General features: G+C 44.5%; 2 protein-coding genes and 1 non-coding gene across 8 annotated transcripts in view; 1 reads left to right on the top strand and 2 right to left on the bottom strand.

Moving 5' to 3' along the window:
- The first annotated feature begins 7,996 nt into the window (after positions 1-7,996).
- Positions 7,997-8,211, top strand: LOC126960430 (small nucleolar RNA U3). Its single transcript, XR_007727977.1, has one exon. It is a non-coding gene; the product is annotated as a small nucleolar RNA U3 (small nucleolar RNA).
- A 2,640-nt stretch (positions 8,212-10,851) lies between these two features.
- Positions 10,852-13,304, bottom strand: RPLP1 (ribosomal protein lateral stalk subunit P1). The gene is made up of 4 exons (XM_050796373.1): positions 13,061-13,304; positions 12,346-12,420; positions 11,111-11,228; positions 10,852-10,970 (listed from the first exon to the last, which is right to left on the bottom strand). The coding sequence occupies exons 1-4, from the start codon at positions 13,130-13,132 to the stop codon at positions 10,891-10,893; spliced, it is 345 nt and encodes a 114-aa protein (XP_050652330.1). The 5' UTR covers positions 13,133-13,304; the 3' UTR covers positions 10,852-10,890.
- A 4,493-nt stretch (positions 13,305-17,797) lies between these two features.
- Positions 17,798-21,706, bottom strand: part of KIF23 (kinesin family member 23) — a 34,556-nt gene continuing 30,647 nt past the window's right edge. For 4 of the 6 annotated variants that reach the window (XM_050796273.1, XM_050796277.1, XM_050796274.1 and 1 more), the window contains 5 exons: positions 21,140-21,391; positions 20,095-20,177; positions 19,822-19,903; positions 19,243-19,313; positions 17,798-18,431 (listed from right to left, as the gene is read on the bottom strand). In XM_050796273.1, the coding sequence (XP_050652230.1) occupies positions 18,416-18,431; positions 19,243-19,313; positions 19,822-19,903; positions 20,095-20,177; positions 21,140-21,391 (504 nt within the window). In that variant the 3' untranslated portion in view covers positions 17,798-18,415. The remainder of the gene's footprint in view (positions 18,432-19,242; positions 19,314-19,821; positions 19,904-20,094; positions 20,178-21,139; positions 21,392-21,706) is intronic. The other 2 variants (XM_050796275.1, XM_050796276.1) reach the window with 1 other exon arrangement.

Here is a 21,706-nt window from a genome sequence, read left to right as displayed (position 1 = left end):
CAGCGTACATGAAATTGTACCAACCCAAAAATTCCATTAATTCTGAAAATCCAATATTTGACTTTCCCCATAAATAAAGGGTGTAAAAATAAAACAGCCTTTCTAATTGTAGAAACTGCTTTTTTTGAGACAGAGTCTCTCTCTGTCACCCAGGATAGAGTGCAGTGGCGCGATCTCAGTTCATTGCAACCTCCAGCTCCAGGGTACAAACGATTCTCATGCCTCAGCCTCCTGAGTAGCTGGGATTACAGGCACACGCCACCACACCCGGTTCATTTTTGTATTTTTAGTAGAGATGGGTTTTTGCCATGTTGGCCAGGCTAGTCTCTGACTCCTGGCCTCAAATGATCCACCTTCCTCAGCCTTCCAAAGGAGTGAGCCACTGTACCCAGCCACTTTTTAACTTTTTAGCCACCAATTCATATGAGATAGCAAAGAAACGCTCAACAGTTTTTGAACAGGAACTATGCTAAGTGTTTTATATGTGCCATCTCATTTAATTCTACAAGAACTCTATGAGGTAGGTGTCAACATGATCCCCACTATGTATATGATGGAACTGAGGCACAGAGAGGTTAAATAACTCACCCAAAGTCACACAGCCCTATTTAGTGGCAATAGGATTTGAGTCAACCCAGGTAGTCTGATATAAGAGCATTTAACCCTGTGTCCCAGAAGACTTACATGATCTCATAGCTGGAGGAAGCATCTAGTTCGCTTCCTCCTGAAGCAACACTGTCTTCCATATCCCAGCCTCAGCTTAACACCCAGAAAGCTTTTCCTTATTTTTCTTATTTTGACCTAAAACTGTCTCAAAATTGGTCAGAGTTCTTCCTTCTAGAGCTACTTGAAAGTTGAGTCTCTCTTCCACATGAAACCCTCTCCAATTTTTAAAAAATCAAAACTAGCGTTTTTAATTTAGAAAAGTAATGCATGTTCATGGTCTTTAAAAATTCAAGCAATATAGAAAGGATAAACTGGAAAGTAAAAATATTTCTTCCACCTCATCCAATCCCTGTCCTCAGAATTAATCGTTGTAATTACTTTTGAATCCTCCCAGGGTTTTTTAATACTATAAACATATGCACATAATTTTTTTTAAACTCAAATAGGGTCATGTTATGCATACTGGTGGGGCAACTTACCTTTTTCCTTAACAAGGTGTCCTGGATGTCTTTCCATAGCAGCATTCCTATACATAGCTACATGAAAACATCAACATTTATTCAATCTACCTATCATACACTTTTTTTCTAATACAAGCAATACTTCAATGCAATTGTACATAGCATAGGTTCCTGCAAATGAAATTCCTGGATAGAGGGTAAGTGCACTTTTGAGAGAGAGGACCAAATTACCCTCAAAAAATTGTAGTAGTTTTGGCCAGGCGCAGCGGCTCACGCCTGTAATCCTAGCACATTGGGAGGCCGAGGTGGGCAGATCACGAGGTCAGGAGATCGAGACCATCCTGGCTAACACGGTGAAACCCTGTCTCTACTAAAAATACAATCAATTAGCTGGGCATGGTGGCAGGTGCCTGTAGTCCCAGCTACTCGAGAGGCTGAGGCAGGAGAATGGCGTGAACCCGGGAGGCAGAGCTTGCAGTGAGCAGAGATCGCACTCTAGCCTGGGCGACAGAGCGAAACTCCATCTCAAAAGAAAAAAAAAATTGTAGTAATTCAAACTCAAACAGGCTGAAGAAAACATTAAAAATTTTTTTTAAAAAATTGGAACTTGTAGTGATGGCACAGTGGCTCACCACCTGTAATTCAGGTACTTGGAGACTGGGGCAGGAAGGTTGCTTGAGCCCAGGAGGTCGAGGCTGCAGGGAGCCTTGATTGCACCACTGCACTCCGACCTGGGTGACAAAGCAAGACGCTGTCTCAAAAAAAAAAAAAAAAAAAAAAAAGTAAATCAAAAAAATTCAAAATCCCCACATTATTAACTGTGGTTTTTAAATTTAAAAAATTCAAAATCTCCACATTGTTAACTGTGGTTTTTAAATTTAAGAAATTCAAAATCCCCACATTATTAACTGGTTTTTCAGTCTTTAATAAAATAGTGGAATGAAACATTAAGGGGCTGGGTGTGGTGGCTCTCGCCTGTAATCCCAGCACTTTGGGAGGCCAAAGGTGGAGGATCACTTGAGCCTAGGAGTTCAAGACCACCCTGAGCAACATGGTGAAACCCTATCTCTAGAAAAGACCCCCCCAAAAAAAAAAAAAAAAAAAGTAGCGGGGCATGGTGGCATGTGCCTGTAATCCCGGCTACTCGGGAGGATCGCTTGAGCCCCAGAGTTCAACGTTGCAGTGAGCAGAGATCACACACCACTGCACTCCATCCTAGGCGACAGTCAGACCCTGTCTCAAAAAAAAAAAAAAAGAGAAGAGAAGAGAAAGAGGAGGAGGAGGGGAAAGGAGGGATGGGGGAGGAGGAGGGAGAGGAGGAGGAGTAAAGAAAGAAGAAGAAAAAGAAAAACGTTGTAGGAATTTACACCCAAATCAACCAACAGCCCATTTTCCCAGGTTTATCAATATCGCCTTTTATCAAACGGTTAACTTTTCCTTCCACGTTTGAAGACAGCTCTTCATTCATATATTCATTTACACAACACATTCTTTCAAACAATATTGACTACGCATCTTTTCCTCAGGCGCTGAGTGAGGAGCTGGGTTTGCTCTGATCCGGGAGTTTCCAGCCCTGACTGACTTATCCCCCGGTTCATCAGAAGAGCTTATGAAAATACAGATTCCTGGTGGCTGCCCCGAGGTGCTGGTTCAGTGGGCCTTGGAGGGGCCCGGCAAGTTGTTTCATTCATTTTTGTGTTTTTGTTTACCAGCTTCCCACGTGATTTAGCTATTTGGTAAGGAGCCAAAGGTAGAGCAAATCTTCCCTCTCCTTTCTCTGGGTAAAATCGCCTTCTGGAAATGAAGGCGCCGGGAACGGCCAGGACCCACTTCTGGGAAGTGAAGGAACAGGGACCTGGTGAGACCTCTCCTGGTAACGCCGAAATCTACTGCTGCTCCCGAGTCCTCCAAGCAACAGCCCGGGCTCAGGATTCCCAACTACAAACGCGCCCCATCCCATTTCTGCTGGCTAATGAAAGCGTTGGCCTTTCCCGACACAGGGGCTTCGAAACAGATCAGCCGCCTTCATCCACTAATCAGCTCCTCACTAAAGACATTCCTCCAGGGGACTGAGGGTCAAGAGCATGCGCAGGCCCGAAGGCGGGCCCGAAGGCGCCCCCAGCGGCTAACAAGCCTCAGTGAAACTGGAAAGTTCGGCTTCCCTCGGCCACACTCGGTCTCCAGCCCCGCCTCTCGGCCCGCCTTTTCCTCCCAGCGCCGCGTTGATGGGCGCGCAGCGGGCTCTGAAAGCTCGACTGTGGGCCGGGCGCTGTGGCGCACGCCTGTAATCCCAGCATTTTGGGAGGCCAAGGTGGGTGGATCAAAGTTCGCGACCAGCCTCACCAACATGGTGAAACCCCGTCTCTACTAAATTAGCCGGGCGTGGTGGCGCACGCCTATAATCCGAGCTACTCGGGAGGCTGAGACAGGAGACTCTCTTGTCCCTGGGAGGCAGAGGTTGCGGTGAGGTGAGCCAAGATCGCCCCATTGCACTCCAGCCTCGGCAACAAGAACGAAACTCCGTATCAAAAAAAAAAAAAAAAAAAAGCTCGACTGTGGGCCTGCGACCTTCACGCGCCAGCGCTGGAGAGGTGCCAGGCTCCCTGGGGCCGAGACCGGGGCAGGCGACGACACTTCATCTGGCCTCCTAGCCTCGGCCTCTAAGCTTCCTGCATCTTCTGCTTCATCCTAGGTGATGCTGGACGTGACAGAGAAGGTGACAGGTCACCCTGAGTGCGGGACTCCGTGTGAGTCTGAACGAAGTGGGCCTCCAGGTACCACGCCTTTGCTTCTGCTGTGGCATCTGATGAGTTCCCTGTTCATCTCTCCAGGCATACCCAGGGCAATCGGCCCTGATGCCCAGGGGCTAGGCTTGCAAGACTGCGCATTACGTTCGCAGAGCCGGAGTGCAAAGCCAGACCTGGTACCACCAACAGCATCTCTGCCTTCGTCCTCATCTGGTTCCCGCCTCAAACCTGTACCCGTGCTGGGGAGCCTGGAAGGTGCGTGCTGTGAAAGTAAATGAATGAATGAGGCTCCTGGTGGATGGCGGGCGCGTGTTTGCCCCTGTAGGGCTGCTACAATGGAAAGAACATTTGCTAGTCTGGCGTTATGGGTTCCAGTTCTGGTTCCGTTTATCATTGCTGCTTAATAAGTTCCTCCCCCCATCTGGGTCCTAACTTCTTCTTTTTTGTTTTTGTTTTTTGAAACGGAGTTTCAGTTTTGTTGCCCAGGCTGGAGTGCAGGGGTGCGATCTCAGCTCACCACAGCCTCTGCCTTACTGGCTCAAGCGATTCTCCTGCCTCAGCCTCCCGAGTAGCTGGGACGACAGGCATGCGTCACTACGCCCCGCTAATTTTTGTATTTTTAGTAGAGATGGGATTTCACCATGTTGGTCAGGCTGGTCTCGAACTCACGACCTCAGGTGATCTGCCCACCTCAGCCTCCCAAAGTGCTGGGATTACAGGCGTGAGCCACTGCGCCCGGCCAGTCCTAACTTCTTAACGTGTAAAAGGAGACTTGAACTCTGATAAATATATGTTGAAGGCCAACAAGGAGCCCAGCATTAAGTACTGGGGATACAGGTGAGCAAAACGGACAGCCCTGATCCCCAGAACATATGGTGTGGATTAGGAGGCAGTCAACAATCACGTGGATGTAATTATACGTGTACATTTTTTTTTTTTTTTTTTTTTGAGATGGAGTCTAGCTCTGTCACCAGGCTGGAGTGCAGCGGTGCGATCTCGGCTCACTGCAACCTCTGCCTCTCGGGTTCAAGCAGTTCTCCTGCCTCAGCCTCCCGAGTAGCTGGGATTACAGGCATGCGCCACCACGCCCGGTTAATTTTTGTATTTTTTAATAGAGATGGGGTTTCACCATGTTGGCCAGGCTGGTCTCGAACTCCTGACCCCAAGTGACCTTTCCACCTTGGCCTCCCAAAGTGGTCTCACTGTTGCCCAGGCTGCAGTGCAGTGGCATGGTCATAGCAACTGCAAAGGTCTGGAGCGTGAAACACACACATTTCTTGAATTGGACATTATAAGCACTCTTAAAAGCATACAAGTCAGAGGTGTGGAAGCTTCAGCAAGTTAAATTGAGAAGGCCTTGGAGAATTCTTTGAAAGCCCCTAAGTATTTGAGCAATCCTATAAACGTATGTGAAGACCTCTGACCCTGTTTTCTGATGGAAATGTCCAGATTATTGATCTGACCGGAACAGTCCAGGTTCCATGATGCAAGCAGTGGTGTCTGTCATCTGACTTTGAGAGACATCTGGCTCTGTTTCAGAAGAACTAAAACTATAGTTCCAGCTACTTCGGAGGCCAAGGTGGGAAGATGGCTTGAATCCAGGAGCTTGAGGCTGCAGTGAGGTGTGATCTCACTACTGCACTGATCTCACCACTGCACTCCAGCCTGGGCAAAAAGCAAAACCCTGTGTCAAAAAATAAAGTAAAATGAAAGAATTTAAAATAATTATGCAGCAAAATGTTTACTATATTTCTATAAATTCAAATAAAACATGCCAAATCCTTTCTCCCCCCCATAATTTCAATGAGCATGTACAGTAAAATTCTTAGGGAACAATGTGAGCCAGGTAATTGTTGATCTGGTTGAGTAGCACTTTAGAGATAACTTTTATGCGTTCTCCCATTCAGGGCTTTACCCTGTCAGGAGAACTCAATTAGCCCTCTTAATATAAACAAACTGGCCGGGCATGGTGGCTCACATTGGCCCAACAAAACCTTTGGGAGGCTGAGGCGGGCACATAACTTGAGTCCAGGAGTTCAAGATCGGCCTGGGCAACCTGGCGAAACCTTGTCTCTACAAAAAATACAAAAAAGTTAGCCGGGCATGGCGGCATGCACCTGTAATCCAAACTACCTGGGAGGCTGAGGTGGGAGGATTGCTTGAGCCTGGGAGGTTGCAGTGAGCTGAAATTGTGCCACTGCACTCCAGCCTGGGTGACAGAGCAAGACTCTGTCTCAAAACAATTTTAAACAAAACAATGAACTTGCTCAGAGAGGTTGAGTACCTTCATAAGTTCACACAGCTATGACAGGGTAAAGTTAGGCCTGGCACTTCAGCTGTGTCAACCCAGCATTTCTTCTGCCACGTCACGGAGTCCCCTCCACACGCATACTTTTGTAAGATACAGCGACCAGCCCTTCATGTTTTTCTCTGTCATTTTACAGGCCACTTCTCTCTCATCTTTGTAAACAAGCCTGAATAATTCAGCTTGAGATAAACATGGCTGCTTTAAAGTTTTACAGCACTTGTATTTTTAGTTCTTCTGAAACACAGCCAGATGTCTCTCAAAAGTCAGATCACAGACACCACTGCATGCATCATGGAACCTGGACTGTTCTGGTCAGATCAATAATCTGGACATTATAATTTTTTCTTTTTTTCTTTTTTGTCGAGATGGAGGTCTCACTTTGTTGCCCAGGCTGGTCTGGAACTCCTGGGCTCAAGTGATCTGCCTGCCTGGGCCTCCTAAAGTGCTGGGATTACAGGCTTGAGCCACTGCACCTAATTCTTTCATTTTAATTAAGAGTGTTTTTCTCTTCCAAAAGGTGGTTTTAAAATTTCACATGTGGTTCTCTCCTTATTTTCAGTCGAGAAGAAGCAAAAAAAAAAAAAAAAAAAAAAAAAAAGGATTAGAGAGTAAAACAATTGGCAGGAGCTTTTGGATATTTTTACTTATTCTATTGTGCAACACATTCCGTGACAATACAGGTTTTCGAAGTTGTTTAGATGGTTTGTCTGTGAGCATGTCTGTTCCTACAGTTCTCCAGAACATGAGAGCCCTTCATGCCTAATCTGGGCTCCTGCTGATAGACTTCTCAAGGGGTGTGAGCTGGCCAGCCATGGACCTGGATACATGGACCAGTGGCTACAGGAGATGTGAACACAATGCTGAGAGCAATGGAAATGTAAGCAAAGTAACATGTATGCTTGGTGAACAATCAGAAGTATGAAATATGAGAAACCAAACCTGCCTGATTGATAAGAATGGGGGGCCGGGTGCAGCGGCTCACCCTTGTAATCCTAGCACTTTGGGAGGCTGAGGCGGGCGGATCATGAGGTCAGGAGTTCGAGACCAGCCTGACCGATATGGTGAAACCCTGTCTCTACTGAAAATACAAAAATTAGTCAGGTGTGGTGGTGCGTGCCTATAATCCCAGCTACTCAGGAAGCTGAGGCAGGAATATCGCTTGGAGGCGGAGGCTGCAGTGAGCCGAGATCGTGCCACTGCACTCAGGCCTGGGAAACAGAGTGAGACTCTGTCGCAAACAAAACAAAACAAAACAAAAAACAAACAAACAGAATGGGGGGTAGGCGGTTTGAGGAGCATGAGGCTTGGACCTATTAAACCTGGAGATTTGGGGAACTAGGGATGGCAACCGTGTTCCTTGTACTGTATGCAAAAGGGAAGTAACAAGTATTGAATGTTCACTTACCTCTTTCATTCCCCAATATGAAGTAGATATTCCCATTTCTGAAAAGAAAAAGAAAAAAGGAGGCTCGGGAGAACCAGAAAGCAGATGGAACAAAGAGGACTTCATTCAGTATCGGATGAATTAAGTTAGTAGTTCTATGTATGTATGTGGGTCTTCTAATTTGATTTTCAAATTGTTCTTTAGAAAGATTTTTAGCTATATTAAGATTTCTTAAAAAGCTGGGCCATGCCAGGCAGGGTGGCTCATGCCTACAGTCCCAGCCACTCAGGAGGCTGAGGCGGGAGGATCACTTAGCCCAAGAAAGGCTGCAGTGAGCTATGACCATGCCACTGCACTCCAGCCTGGTCAACAGTGAGACCCTGTCTCAAATAAATTGAGAAAAAAAAAAAAAGAAAAAAAAAGCTAGACCAAGAGTATAATTTCAGGCATCAATTCTGTAGTTCCTTACTAGAGAAGTTTCTCTCAATGTGTACAGCACTGGAAACCATGAGGAGGTGGCAGGACAGCATTCTCTGCTGAGCGTGAGGTTGGCTCTTGGTGTTGCTTTGCTGCAACTGTCATTTGCCATTGATGATAGTTCTTCTCTTCCTCCAAGGGAGAGGGAGAGAATGCAGTCTGAGTGGGGGGAGAAGCCTGGGCCATGCACTTACAGACTGTTAACATTGGAGTCTTGCTAGTGAACATTTTAGTTGATTGGATTGTTTGGACAGCTGAGTTTGATACTTACAATATCCCTAGCTTACCACTTAATGTCTGCTCTTCTAGATGCTGTCCTTTTCCCATATCTTGTTAGTATTCTCTTTAACCCATTCTTCAGCTTGGTGAAGTGTTAGTATTCCTTCCTCTGACACTTGTTCACTCAGCACAAAGAATTCCTACTGTTACCTCTTCAGAACCCTACAGTCATTACAGATGAGGAAGCTGATGCAGGTAGGAGACACGACCAGAAGCATGGGCCATGATGTTAAGAGAACAGGGACTCAGAGTGGGGTTTTAATCTAGTTCACCCACCCACTTACTAGTTTGTAACCTGAGAGCTTCCACTTCCCCATCCCCAACATGGGGTCATCCTGTCATGGGACTGTTGTGAAGAATGAGATGCCACACAGACAAGCAGTCCTAGCTAATGTTAGCTGTTAATGGGTGAAGGAAAAGCAGGCACTTAACATGTGGATATAGGCTATCACTTATCTTTGTCTCATGACACCATCCTCACTAGTTCACAACTGCCCTTTAGTACAGGCTGAGCATCCCTTATCCGAAATGCTTGGGACCATTTGTGTTTCAGATTTCTAATTTTTTTTTCAGACTTTGGAATATTTGTATATACCTAAGGTTTTTATATATACTTTATGATCTTAGATATTTTAGACAGGGTCCCGCCCTGTCACCCAGTCTCGAGTATAATGGTACAAACATGGCTCACTGAAGCCACAGGCGAATACCACCACGCTGCACTGATTTTTTAAAAAATTTCTTGTAGAGGCGGGCATGGATTTAAGTGATCCTCCTGCGTCAGCCTCCCAAAGTGCAGGAATCACAGGCATGAACCACCATGCCTGGCCTATGGTTTTAATATACAGGTTGGGCATTCCTAACCCGAAAATCCAAAACGTTCCAATGAACATTTCCTTTGAGTGTCATGTTGATGTTTTGTTTCTTGGGTAAGGGATGCTCAAGCCATATATTAAAAACACAAAACTAGCCAGGCATGATGGCAATCCCAGCACTTTGGGAGGTCAAGGCGTGCAGATCGCTTGACACCAGGAGGTTGAGGTTTGTCTACAAAAAATTAGCCAGGCATGGTGGCATGCCTGTAGTCCCAGCCACTTGGGGGTGGCTGAAGTGGGATGATTGATTTGAGCCTGGGAGTTTGAAGCTGCAGTAAGCCATGACTGCACCAATGCATTCCAGCCTAGAACCCCTCTCAAAAAACTTAAAACTCTTTAATACTGACACCTACATACTCCTACCCATTGTTAACTGCACCTTACTCAAGATCCTAAATTGTTCACCATCCCATCTTTTATATTTATTACTCTTATCAGATGCATATACTTAATGTCTTTGCTCAAAGTGTTGCTTTGAACATTCCCAGGCATGTATCCTCATGTCCACATGTAGTTTCTCTTGAAGTAGAACTGCCATTTTCCCCAAGTAGTTGCAGTAACTTATACAAATGGTCTTTTTCACATTCACATGACAGTCCCGGGTAGAAGTCATGCTTTTCATCACTGCATGTCTTCATCTATTAAATGCTAATGCAGATAAGGATAAGACTCATTCATGTGCCTGGCATGTCATTAGCTGCTCTGAATACACAATACCCATGGTTTGTTATATAATCCAAGCCTGAAAAGTCAAAATTTCCATTCATGGTATTTTTTGTTTGTTTGTTTTTGTTGAGACGGAGTCTCGCTCTGTCACCCAGGCTGGAGTGCAGTGGCAGGATCTCGGCTCACTGCAAGCTCCGCCTCCCGGGTTTACGCCATTCTCCTGCCTCAGCCTCCCGAGTAGCTGGGACTACAGGCGCCCACCACCTCGCCCGGCTAGTTTTTTGTATTTTTTAGTAGAGACGCGGGGTTTCACTGTGTTAGCCAGGATGGTCTCGATCTCCTGACCTCGTGATCCGCCCGTCTCGGCCTCCCAAAGTGCTGGGATTACAGGCTTGAGCCACCGCGCCCGGCCTCATGGTATTATTAATTGGCAAACAAAAAAAGCTCTTAGCTTTTGGAACCCAGGTTTGAATCTTGTTTTATCCACTTTGTGTAACTGGGGACCTTAATAAACTATGAAGTAAACTTTCTGCATTCCTTCAGTGTTACCCAAGCATTTGGTGAGACATTACACAGCTAGGTCTTAGTTTCTTTACAACCTTGGGATGTAGCAGTCAATTCAGCATAGGTCAAAGTTCATTATTAGGCAGGGTTGTATAGGGTAATTACCCAGGAGGCTTTCTAATGCTGGTCTGTATTACCCTCTGCCCCCAGTGGAGGGGACACACCTTATAATCCTCAAGTTTATACAGGTAACCTGGACAAAGCATCTGCTCTGATCTTTCCTCCTGCCACCCCAGTGCAGTTTTTAACACTGTACCATGAGGTGCCTTCTTGTTAGCATCAGGATTGTCTATGATCTCACATCTGGCAACGGTGGCAGGGAAAATCCAGCCTGTCATGGCAGAATAGGTTGAAAGCCAACATTACAAAACTGACACCATTTTTGCAGAGCGCATTCCCAAGCTATGGGCAAGACCAACAGCAGTAAAGTTCAGCTTTTTATTGAACACGTTATAAAAGAGATTTAGTCAAAAAGACCAAAGCCCATGTCATCATCAGACTCCTCGGATTCTTCTTTCTTTGCTTCCACTTTCTTCTCCTCAGCTAGAAAAAAAACAGTCAGGTGTTAGGATTTCCATACATCATCTGCTTGTGGAAAATTAACGGCAATTTTACCTATAATACTATATATATTTTTTAAATCTCTACACTCCTCCCAATACTAGAAACTCCATGTTTCCTACCTGGAGCAGCAGCAGTGGAGGGGGCAGGACCTCCTGCTGGTGCAGCACCAGCTGCTGGAGCAGGTCCACCAGCCCCTACATTGCAGATGAGGCTCCCAATGTTGACATTGGCCAGGGCCTGCAATACATGTGCATGCATAGGTAAATGCCCGGTTCTGTCCTTGTTACACAGCGCTCACGCACCAAAAACGAGAAGTATCCCCCCTTCCAGGTTATAGTGATCAACCCCTAACACTATATACAGTGGGTTCCACAACCATGGTTTCAACAGTGGAAAAGCATGCATACCAAACATGTAGACTTCCAAAGTATACAGGAGGATGTGCATAGGTTATATGCAAATACATTTATATAAGAGATGGAACATCCTGGGATTTTGTTATTAGTGGAAGGCCCTGGAATCAATACCCTAGACACTGGCTTTTCTTTGCTAACAGCCAAAACTTAGGTTAGACAGGGCAACACACTACTGTTCAGCTTTGAATATGATAATTACTTTCCTATATGTTAAGAACCTCCTGAGGTAGCTGATTTCCCCTCCTTTTACAAATAACATGTTGGCAAAAAAATAATCCAAACTTCCTGAAACACTCAAATGAATATTCTTTGCACAATTCCATGTCTCTGAACAGTGAACTCAAATTTTCAGTCTACTAAACATAGGACTTAAAGATGACATAGATACAATGTTTACAATCTTTCAAAACTCTTTAGAGGACACAACCCCGGAGTTAGATGCTATCAGCTTAACTTGCCAGAGATTAAGTAACCTGTACAATGGAAAATAGCTAGTGCAAGCTCCATGACCAGGAATCTCGTCTTTATCAGTCTTTTATATCCCAACACATAGTACCTACTGTGTCAATGAAGTCCGCTAAACCCAAATGTCCATTAAACCACAGGTTTAATGCAAGAATTTGCTTGCAACTTTAACATGGGTAGTACCTATCTCCCGGGTGATCCTTTTTGGGAATAAATGACCTGATTCAGATTTTTTTTTTTTTTTTTTTGACCATGGTTTCAGAGCAAAAGGGGAAACCAGAGTCTGATAAGGAAACATAAGACTTGAGAAACTGAAATCTTCTTAGCTCCTAGAGATATAAATGCAACCAAATACACCTAGGAGATCCAGCGGCATGTGGGGCCTTATGGCACTGCTGGAGGTACTTCAGCATGTACACCTGCCCTCGTAAATCAGCAGGCTTTACCACATCACTTTGCCACCATCACCTTACCTTTGCAAACAAGCCAGGCCAAAAAGGTTCAACATTTACACCGGCTGCTTTAATGAGGGCATTGATCTTATCCTCCTACAACAAATAAAAACGTCAATCCATCAAAACGTAGCGTATGTAGTATCTCCAAAACGCTGCAAGTCAAAGGCAAGTCACTCAATAAAAAGTGTACAGGACATGTTTAACCAGCTCAAATATTCTATCACAAGCAAAAGAGATGTGTGCCAGGCGCCCTGCAATGAGGCGAGCCCATCACTGCTGTTTCACGGGCTGGGACTTGCCTGAGTCACGCGGCTATTTTTAAGCTAGGACCTGGAAGGTGGAGCCGAGCTGGGGCGCTCTCCTCCACGACCCGGGGAATTCAAGGCAATTATACCAAAAGAGTTCCAAGTAAGTGTCCCTGAGAGAGACGAGGCGCGGGTCAGGGTGCCCAAGCGCTGCGGCAAAGCTTTTCTACACGAAGGATCTTGGAGCCGGAGAGCCCAGCCTCAAACGCACTCCACGCCCCCCGGGCCCGCACGTGGTCCCGGGGGCCCAGGTCCCGCTCTGCGAGAGAGGCCCCAGCCCCCAGGAGCGCCCGCCCCATGCCGCCTGTCTTCGCGGCCTGGCCCCGGCCGGAAGTGCTGGGCCCAACGGCCTGGAGCCGGGAACCGCATGGAGAGGCGGGAGTCGCCGCCCACAGGCAGCCCGGCCGCCGACCCGCGCCCGCACTCACCGTGACGGTCACCTCATCATCATGCAGAATGAGGGCCGAGTAGATGCAGGCGAGCTCGGAGACGGAGGCCATAGCGCGGGCAAGTGTGGGGCTGGCGCTGCCGGACGCGGTGCTAGTCGCCGGATGAAGTGAGGCCCTCACTCCAACGCGGCCTTAGCTTTCTCGGAAGGACCGAGCACCTTCGCGACAGCTGAGGAAAGGGGTTCTTGCGCCTATGCGCAGTCTCTTATGTGACCACGCGGACCAATCGGCGCCCGCACCGGGCGGAAGAGGCGGACCCAGGACCGATTGAAGACGCCTGCGCGCTGCGCCTGATTCGTTCTTCCTGTTGAGAAAGTTTCTCAGCGTCAACAGTTACGGTCTCATTTTATTTTGTTAAATTATAGGACTTGAGACGGTTAAAAACACTTTTAGGATAGGGTTGCGTAGGTATTCGGACTTCGCCGCCGTTGGTTCCACGAGCTGCTTGACTTGGCGGGAGCTGCGCTGTGGCCGTGGTGACATTGTTCGTAATCTCCCAGTTAGGTCGCGGCCGGCGCTGACCCTGAGGGTAAAGGCTGCGTCCCACCTTGGAGGTCGCTGCTTAGCGCTGGGCCTTGGGTGAGATAGATAGATGTAGGTAGATGTAGGAGGACGAGCAAACTAACGGCATTATGATAGCAGTAGCCGTGGAGCGCTTACTATATCCCAGTCACTGAGCCACATTCTACAAGGATTCACGTAATCCTCACACAGCAGGAGTTGGATGTTATCTCCATCTTGCAGATGGCAAAATTAAGTCTTAGAGCCGGTAACTAGCCCAAGATAGTGTAGTTACCGCGCGGTGGAGCGTGGATTTGGAATCTAGAAGCCTTAGACCTGGTAACTAACCCAAGGTTGCATAGTTCCGCGCGGTGGAGCGTGGAGTTGGAATCCAGAAGCCTAACTTCACCGCCTAGTGCTTCGGGGAAGGGGGATTATGGGTAAATTGTATACAACCTGTTATTTGTTATCTGAACCCAATTTAAATTCCTACCTTCAAAAATGGTCACCTTTACATTGCTCGTGGAATTTGCTTAGTTTACTGGAAAGTTAGTTCAAGATTTTTTTTTTTCGGGAACCTTCATTTAGTCCATCCCATTATTTAATGATCATCTCTGATGAAACATTTCTGTTGGAATCCACCAATCTAGAGTCCTATTTGGGTCAATCTTAACTACAAACAAATAGTTTCATATCCCGAATTTTTTAAAAAAAAGTTTTTATAAAGCTATCAAACTTTTTAAAAATAAAGCTACTGAGTTTTCATCCAAATCTAAGAAGCCATTATAGTGGAATTTTGGTCAAGAAAGCTTAAAGCTATTTAAAAATCCAAACATTTCCAAAGCTACAATGAGTCAGTCCAAAATACTGTGTACCTCCAGCAGTGTACTTAAAAAACTAGGCCGGGCGCGGTGGCTCACGCCTGTAATCCCAGCACTTTGGGAGGCCGAGGCGGGCGGATCACAAGGTCAGGAGATCGAGACCACGGTGAAACCCCGTCTCTAGTAAAAATACAAAAAAATTAGCCGGGCGCGGTTGTGGGCGCCTGTAGTCCCAGCTACTCGGGAGGCTGAGGCAGGAGAATGGCGTGAACCCGGGAGGCGGAGCTTGCAGTGAGCCGAGATCGCGCCACTGCACTCCAGCCTGGGCGACAGAGCCAGACTCCGTCTCAAAAAAAAAAAAAACAAAAAACTGATCTGCCGGGCGCGATGGCTCATGCCTGCAATTCCAGCAGTTTGGGAGGCTGAGGCGGGTGGATCGCCTGAGGTCAGGAGTTCGAGACCAGCCTGGCCAACATAGTGAAACCTCGTCTCTACTTAAAATACAAAAAAATAGCTGGGCGTGGTGGCGGGTGCCTGTAATCCCAGCTGCTAGGGAGGCTGAGGCAGGAGAATCGCTTGAACCCGAGAGGCGGAGGTTGCAGTGAGCCGAGATCGTGCCATTGCACTCCAGCTTGGGCAACAAGAGCAAAACTCCGTCTCAAAAACAAAAAAAACCTGATCTGGTTGGCAAGTGGCACTTTGTGGTCACTGAGGAAATAAGCGTTTTCTCCACGTATACGCACTTTTACAGGGTATCAAACAGTAAGCACTAACCACAGCTATTAAAGAGAAGTAGCTAAGCAAAATGTCAGTACTCATGCATTTCCTTTTGTGTTGTTGAAGGACTTAGTGCATTCAACAGTTACTTCAGACAAATTCCACTGCCCCATATTCTCCTATCATAGTAAAAATTTCCCATTAATATTTTGAAAATACTATGCAATAAGCCATTTAAAATTTTTTTTTTCCTGAGACGGAGTTTTGCTCGTTCCCCAGGCTGGAGTGCAATGGCGCGATCTCGGCTCACTGCAACCTCTGCCTCCCAGGTTCAAGCTATTCTCCTGCCACAGCCTCCAGAGTAGCTTGGATTACAGTCGCGTGCCACCACGCCTGGCTAATTTTTTGTATTTTTAATAGAAATGGGGTTTCACCATGTTGGCCAGGCTGGTCTCAAACTCCTAACCTCAGGTGATTCGCCCATCTTGGCTTCCCAAAGTGCTGGGATTACAGGCGTGAACCAATGCGTCTGGCTAAATTTTTTTTTTTTTTTTTTTAAGTGGGTTGGGACAGGGCATGGTGGCTCATGCCTGCAATTCAAGTACTTTGGGGAGGCCAAGGCGGGAGGATTGCTTGAGCCCAGGAGTTCAAGACCAGCCTGGGGCAACATAGTGAGACCCAGTCCCTATTACTTTTTGTTTTTTTTTTTTTTTTTTTTGAGCTAGGGTCTCATTCCATTGCCCAGGCTGGAGCACAGTGGCACCATCACAGCTCACTGCAACCTCTGCCTCCCAGGCTCAGGCAATCCTCCCACCTCAGCCTCCCCTGTAGGTCGAACTACAGGTATGTGCCGCCATGCATGGCTAATTTTTAAATTGTAGGGATGGGATTTCAGCATGTTGCTCAGGCTGGTCTCGAACTGAGCTCAAGCCATCCTGTAGTGCTGGGATTACAGGTGTGAGCCACCATGCCCAGGCTCTCTCTGTTAAATAATAATTTAAAAAGCAGGCTGGGTACAGTGGCTCATGCCTGTAATCCTAGCACTTTGGGAGGCCAGGTTGGGAGGACTGCATGAGGTCAGGAGTTTGAGACTAGACAAGGCCACAGAGCAAGGCCCCATCTCTACAAAAATAAAAAATTAGCCAGATGTGCCGGCATTTGCCTGTAGTTGCAGCTACTCAAGAAGCTGAGAGGATTGCTTGAGCCTGGGAGGCTGAGACTACAGTGAGCTGTGATCATGTCATTGCACTCCCTTCTGGGTGACAGAATGAGATCCCATCTCAAAAAAGAAAGAAAAAAGCCAGCCTGGACAACATAGCAAGACCCCATCTCTACAAAAATAAAAAACTTTTTAATTAGCTGGGCATGGTGCTGAGCACCTGTGGTCCCAACTACTTGGGGGGCTGAGGCAGAAGGATCACTTGAGTCCAGGAGTTTGAGGTTATAGTGAGTCATGATTGCACTCCTGCATTTCAGCCTGTGCAACAGAGCAAGACCCTGTTTCTGAAAAAAAATTAAAAAACAAGAAAATCAAAAAATAAATTCTGTATCTACTACAATAGCAATTTAACGTTTAGTGTTCTGAAGCATTCTAAAAACACACATATAGGCCAGGTGTGTTGGCTCACGCCTGTAATCCCAGCAGTTTGGGAAGCTGAGAAGGGCTGATCACCTGAGGTTGGGAGTTTGAGACCAGCCTGACCAACATGGAGAAACCCTGTCTCTACTAAAAATACAAAATTAACTGGGCCTGGTGGCAGATGCCTGTAATCCCAGCTACTGGGGAGGCTGAGGCAGGAGAATTGCTTGAACCTGGTACGCGGAGGTTGTGGTGGCTGAAATCACGCCATTGCACTCCAGCCTGGGCAGTAAAAGCAAAAATCCATCCCCTCCCCTCCAAAAAAAACTCAACACACACACAAACACATATATGACATTGTTTACTACTATACTGTGAGTGACTAGTGCATTTTATCTTCTCCCTTAACTTTTGAATCAGCTTTTGGCAAGGACTAATACCACACTTTTATTATGAATAACAAAATATTAAACTATATTTTAGTTAAAAAAAAAAAAAAAAAGTGGTCGGGCACGTTGACTCACATCTGTAATCCCAGCACTTTGGGAGGCCGAGGCAGGAGGCTGACATTGGGAGTTCGAGACCAGTCTGACCAACATGAAGAAACCCTGTCTCTACTAAAAATACAGAATTAGCAGAATAATCTACTAATACAAAAGGCAGAAGAATTGCCTGGACCCGGGAGACAGAGGTTGCGGTGAGCCAAGATCGTGCCATTGCACTCCAGCCTGGGCAACAAGAGCGAAACTCCACCTCAAAAAAAAAAAAAAAAAAAAATCAGCCTCAAATCCAAATTAAATTCAAGTAAAATGTGTGTTCACCCATGCAATGGGATATTTCACCATAGTTTCGACAGTATTTTTTCTAATTTATGTTGTCCCCAATGTTTTTTGTTTAAATGTCTAGAAGTCATACTTAATATGTAGATAATTATGGTTGTCACATAAAAAAGGCATTGTCCATTTAACATATTATCTTGTATTTTTTAGTGCTATCTTTCAATTTGTCCCACAAACAACGAGTGCCAGGTGAATGCAGGCCACTGTGCCAGATGCTGGGAGGACGTGCTGAATGAACGGCCATCACACAGCTACGTAATTCTTAGTGCTTTTGATTTTAATCCTTTTGGCATATCTAAATGTCAGAAAGTGAATATATACATACAAAATTCAAAACACCTTCCTAAAATGGTTATTATTGGCCAGTCATTTACATCTTTATTTTGAAAGTTTGAATTGTCAAATAGTTCTAAAGTGCATTCTTGCAGCTAATAAATAGCAGCATTTGTTTATAAAACCTTAAGAAATTCAGACCAGGGCTGGAAAAGTCACAATAAAAAAATCAGGCATGATCTAGATATATTCTTCCTTAATCATCTAAGACAAACACTTGTGTGAATTAGTTTATAAGTATACATGAAATATATTTTAACAAAGCATTATAAAAAATTCATACAGCAATGAAAAAAGGAGTCTTCCTCTGCTATTAATATTAAATATGGCAAAACATATACTATACAAGGTTTGTTGAATACTAGTTGTCTTTGGAACCATAGGGAAAGCTTTGCTCTAGGTCAGTGTATGATGTAGCTGAGGTCCGTGATTTTCAACAAAGTTGGAGTTCTACAAGATGACCTGGAAGACTGCTTCTGGCATATGGCTTTCGAGAAATCATCCACACAAATGAAAATGTTCTTTCAATACTGGGACTGTCAGTTCATGGCTTTTTGCGCCTAAAACACAACAACCAGCACTTAGAGTTGAACTTTGCAATTAGTAACGCATTCATAGCAGATCAATCTTTAGAAGGTCTTTGAGAAGTCCCTCTGAGAAAGCAAACAACTTTTATAAAATATGCTTATCTTAGTATTAAATTTAGAAAACAGGATTTCCCATCTTTATCCTGCTGCAACAATCTTCTAAATTGCTCGTTAAGGAATGTAAATGTTTAAAATGTTATATCTACGTATATATGTATATATGTTTATAACATTTTATATATGAATGCATGTATTTGTAAAGAAGGGATTTCATTAAAATGTGGAAAAAGACTGGGTCAGACTCCTGAGTATGAGTTTAACAGAAGAGGAAAAGGTACAATTCCTTCCCTACTATAAATTCTTCCATTCAGTGTTATTTATTTTAGTGAACACTTATTGCTACACCAAGACCAAGAAGCAAGTCAGAAAACAATGATTTACACAAAGCTGTCTAGTCCCCAACTTAAGCCTTTAGCCTTCCCTCCTTAGAGGTACTCTCAGTTCGGCCTCAGAAAGCTTTATGAGCATTGGCAGAATATGAACAAGAGCCACCAATCTTCCACCACCGCCTGCCTTGCAGCTCTGATTGCTCTTATCCAGCCTTCTGAGGCTCTCAGTATTCCAGCTGCCTACTGCAGTCTGCCCGTGGGGGCCCAGATAGTCCAAGGGGAAAACCAAAACCATATATTTGTTCTGAACAACAAGTGGATAGATGGTAGAATAACGTAAAGACCAAAGGAGGAAAAAAGCACACAGCAAGACCCCAGTTACAGGCAGTGCTCACTTGGGTTGTGCGTGATGCTGATATCCAGGTCCCAGTTGGGATCCTGCTTTCATCTCCACAGCCACGGAACACTGAGAGGAAAATGACAAGAGGAAAAAGATCAGCTCCTCTCAATAGTCTATAAAATACAGTTATTTAGCGGGCTCTACACCTAAGTGAAATGCAATATTGCTTTCTAGTTCAGCAAAGACTCTTATGTTAAAACATCAGTCACTTGTAATTTATTTCTGGCACAGGCCACAAATGTTGTGAGTCAGAAGGGTCTTTAGAGGTCATCTAGGTAACTCATCTCATTTTAGATAAGTTCGTGAAGAGAAGTGGTGGCTAAGGCCATAGGTTAGCCTCCTGACCCCTACCTTCCCATGTTCTTTCCAAGAGCTTCTCCTCAGGAGTAACAGTTGCAAGGGGGTTCCTGATGAAGTGGATTCTTGTTATTCTAGGAATAGGCCTACATGGTGCACTGGCAATGTGAGATTATACCTCAGCGTTTTCAAAGAGCATAAAAATCTAGAGCTGTGGGGTTTAAAACGTGACAAACCTAATTTTAGTAAGCAGAGAAATATTTAATTTTTCCCCTACCCTTGTTTCTACATCGGTCCATTCAGACTCTGCACCATCTGGTTGGGCAGGTGCTACTGTGGAAGATCTTCGTTTTCGACTACTGAAAAAGGGGAAACATGATGCAACAATTATTTTTGCATCTAAAAAGAGGAAAAATATTAGAGGTAGGGAAATAATATCTACATCCCTTTGGAGAATTAATGATACATTTCACAGGCTGTTCTGTTCCTCAGAAATAAGCAGCTAAGAAAATGACCAACTTTTATACAGAGATTTTTGATGGTTACTTACCCATTCGGTGATTCTTGCTTTAAAGTCTCAATATCAGTAAACTGAACAGATTGTCCACCACCCCTTGTTTTATAAATATCACCCTAAAGCCAAAAGAAAAGGTCACTGTTACACATTGATACACCCAAATGAAAAACACACATATATATTTCAAATTGTTCTCATGATTCTATTTTATAGAAATTCCCATCCACAAAATCAGATGGTACTTGGTACTTGCTGAGTCTATACTATCAAAATAATTTAGAAATTTGAGTACGTATCTCTCACAAACAAAAGAAGTCCAATACAATGTAATCAGTAACATTCATAATTGCAGAAAAAAATATTTCTTTTGCTCTACCTGTAATTTAAAAACTAAACTGCACTAAGGATCAAGAAATTTGCTGGAAATTTCTACATGCTCTAAGACATGGCACTTTCTTCTCTGAGTGCCCCCTGTTGCCCATATTCAAATGACAGTATAGTCTCATTTGTAGCTAATTATAAGAACAAAAACTCTAAATTGAACTTGAAATAAAAAGCTTTTTTTTTTTGGTATTATCTTTTACTTTCCTGATTATTCACTGACTGTATGATCAAAGGAGAATTCTTCTATAGGCAAGCAAGTCTCTTCTTTCTGGAAAACAGCTTTAGGCAGCTCAATACTGAGTAATTTTGATGGGTCAAATTGTAACATAGATTTTGTTTTATTTTGATTTTGTTTTTTTATCTTGAACTGACAGAGAGCAATGGGAGTTCTTTGCTTAGATTTACTTTTTAAGTCGTGGTTAAAACTAAATATAGTCATTAAAAATTAAAGTACATCATGGATCTAGAATTCTAAGAAACTGAAGAATCTACACCTATTTAAAGCATACTTAGTCCCACTTTGGCAGACTTAAAACCTAAGCAGTGACTAATTTTCTGCTAACAAAAAGGTTATATCAAATACTCATTGATGTTCCAGTTGACACTGCCTGTGTGCCACTAAAGGAGTAGCAGGACAAATGGACTTTTGTTGAATTTTTTAATATATTTTTTTCTCCCGTGAAAATTAGTTTACCTTAATTAGTTTAGTTTCAATCTCCCCATCGGAGGCTAGTTCCTGGTGGGTCAGCATGTACTTCTCACACTTAGCTAGTGCCTTTTCATTTGCAACAGATACTGTGATGGCATGAGGGACATGTGGCTGCATGACTGTTTCAGTTTGCATGTTAGAGGCGGGCTTATGATCTACCCATCTGTCTCCTGCAGAGCGTGATCGTCTGTGTCGGAGACGAATTGGTGGTGCGTTCTGATCAGGTTGAAAGAGGAACTGAGAAACAAGCATAACCCATAATTAATTAAAGGGTATTATTAGAAGTGCAGCAGGTTCGGCTACATTAGTTGATGACAGTATCATAGCAAACCTTTCCAAAGCTAAATATTTTATTCAAGTAATTTAAACATCTTTGCATTTAAACACAAAACCAACAAACATCTTTAATGCCAACTTGTATGTTACACATTCTACCTGGGAGTTTCCCTTTCAACAAAGGATAAAAGAAAAAATTCTGGTAATGCTGCAAGTCTTTCCTGCTTGGGGGTCATTCAGGACAAACAACTCATTTCATATTTTTGATCAAAAACC

The sequence above is a fragment of the Macaca thibetana genome, chromosome 7 (assembly GCF_024542745.1).
Source record: "Macaca thibetana thibetana isolate TM-01 chromosome 7, ASM2454274v1, whole genome shotgun sequence".
Lineage (NCBI taxonomy): Eukaryota > Metazoa > Chordata > Mammalia > Primates > Cercopithecidae > Macaca > Macaca thibetana.
Note: the sequence above shows the minus strand (reverse complement) of the source record. Positions and strands in the feature narration are given on the sequence as shown.

Coding starts and splice junctions, on each gene's coding strand:
- RPLP1 (XM_050796373.1), bottom strand. CDS start 13,132: ATGGCCTCCGTCTCCGAGCTCGCCTGCATCTACTCGGCCCTCATTCTG. Junction 11,229..12,345: donor GGCCTGGCTTGTTTGCAAAG/GTAAGGTGATGG, acceptor CATGTATTGCAG/GCCCTGGCCAATGTCAACAT. Junction 10,971..11,110: donor CTCCACTGCTGCTGCTCCAG/GTAGGAAACATG, acceptor TTTTTTTTCTAG/CTGAGGAGAAGAAAGTGGAA.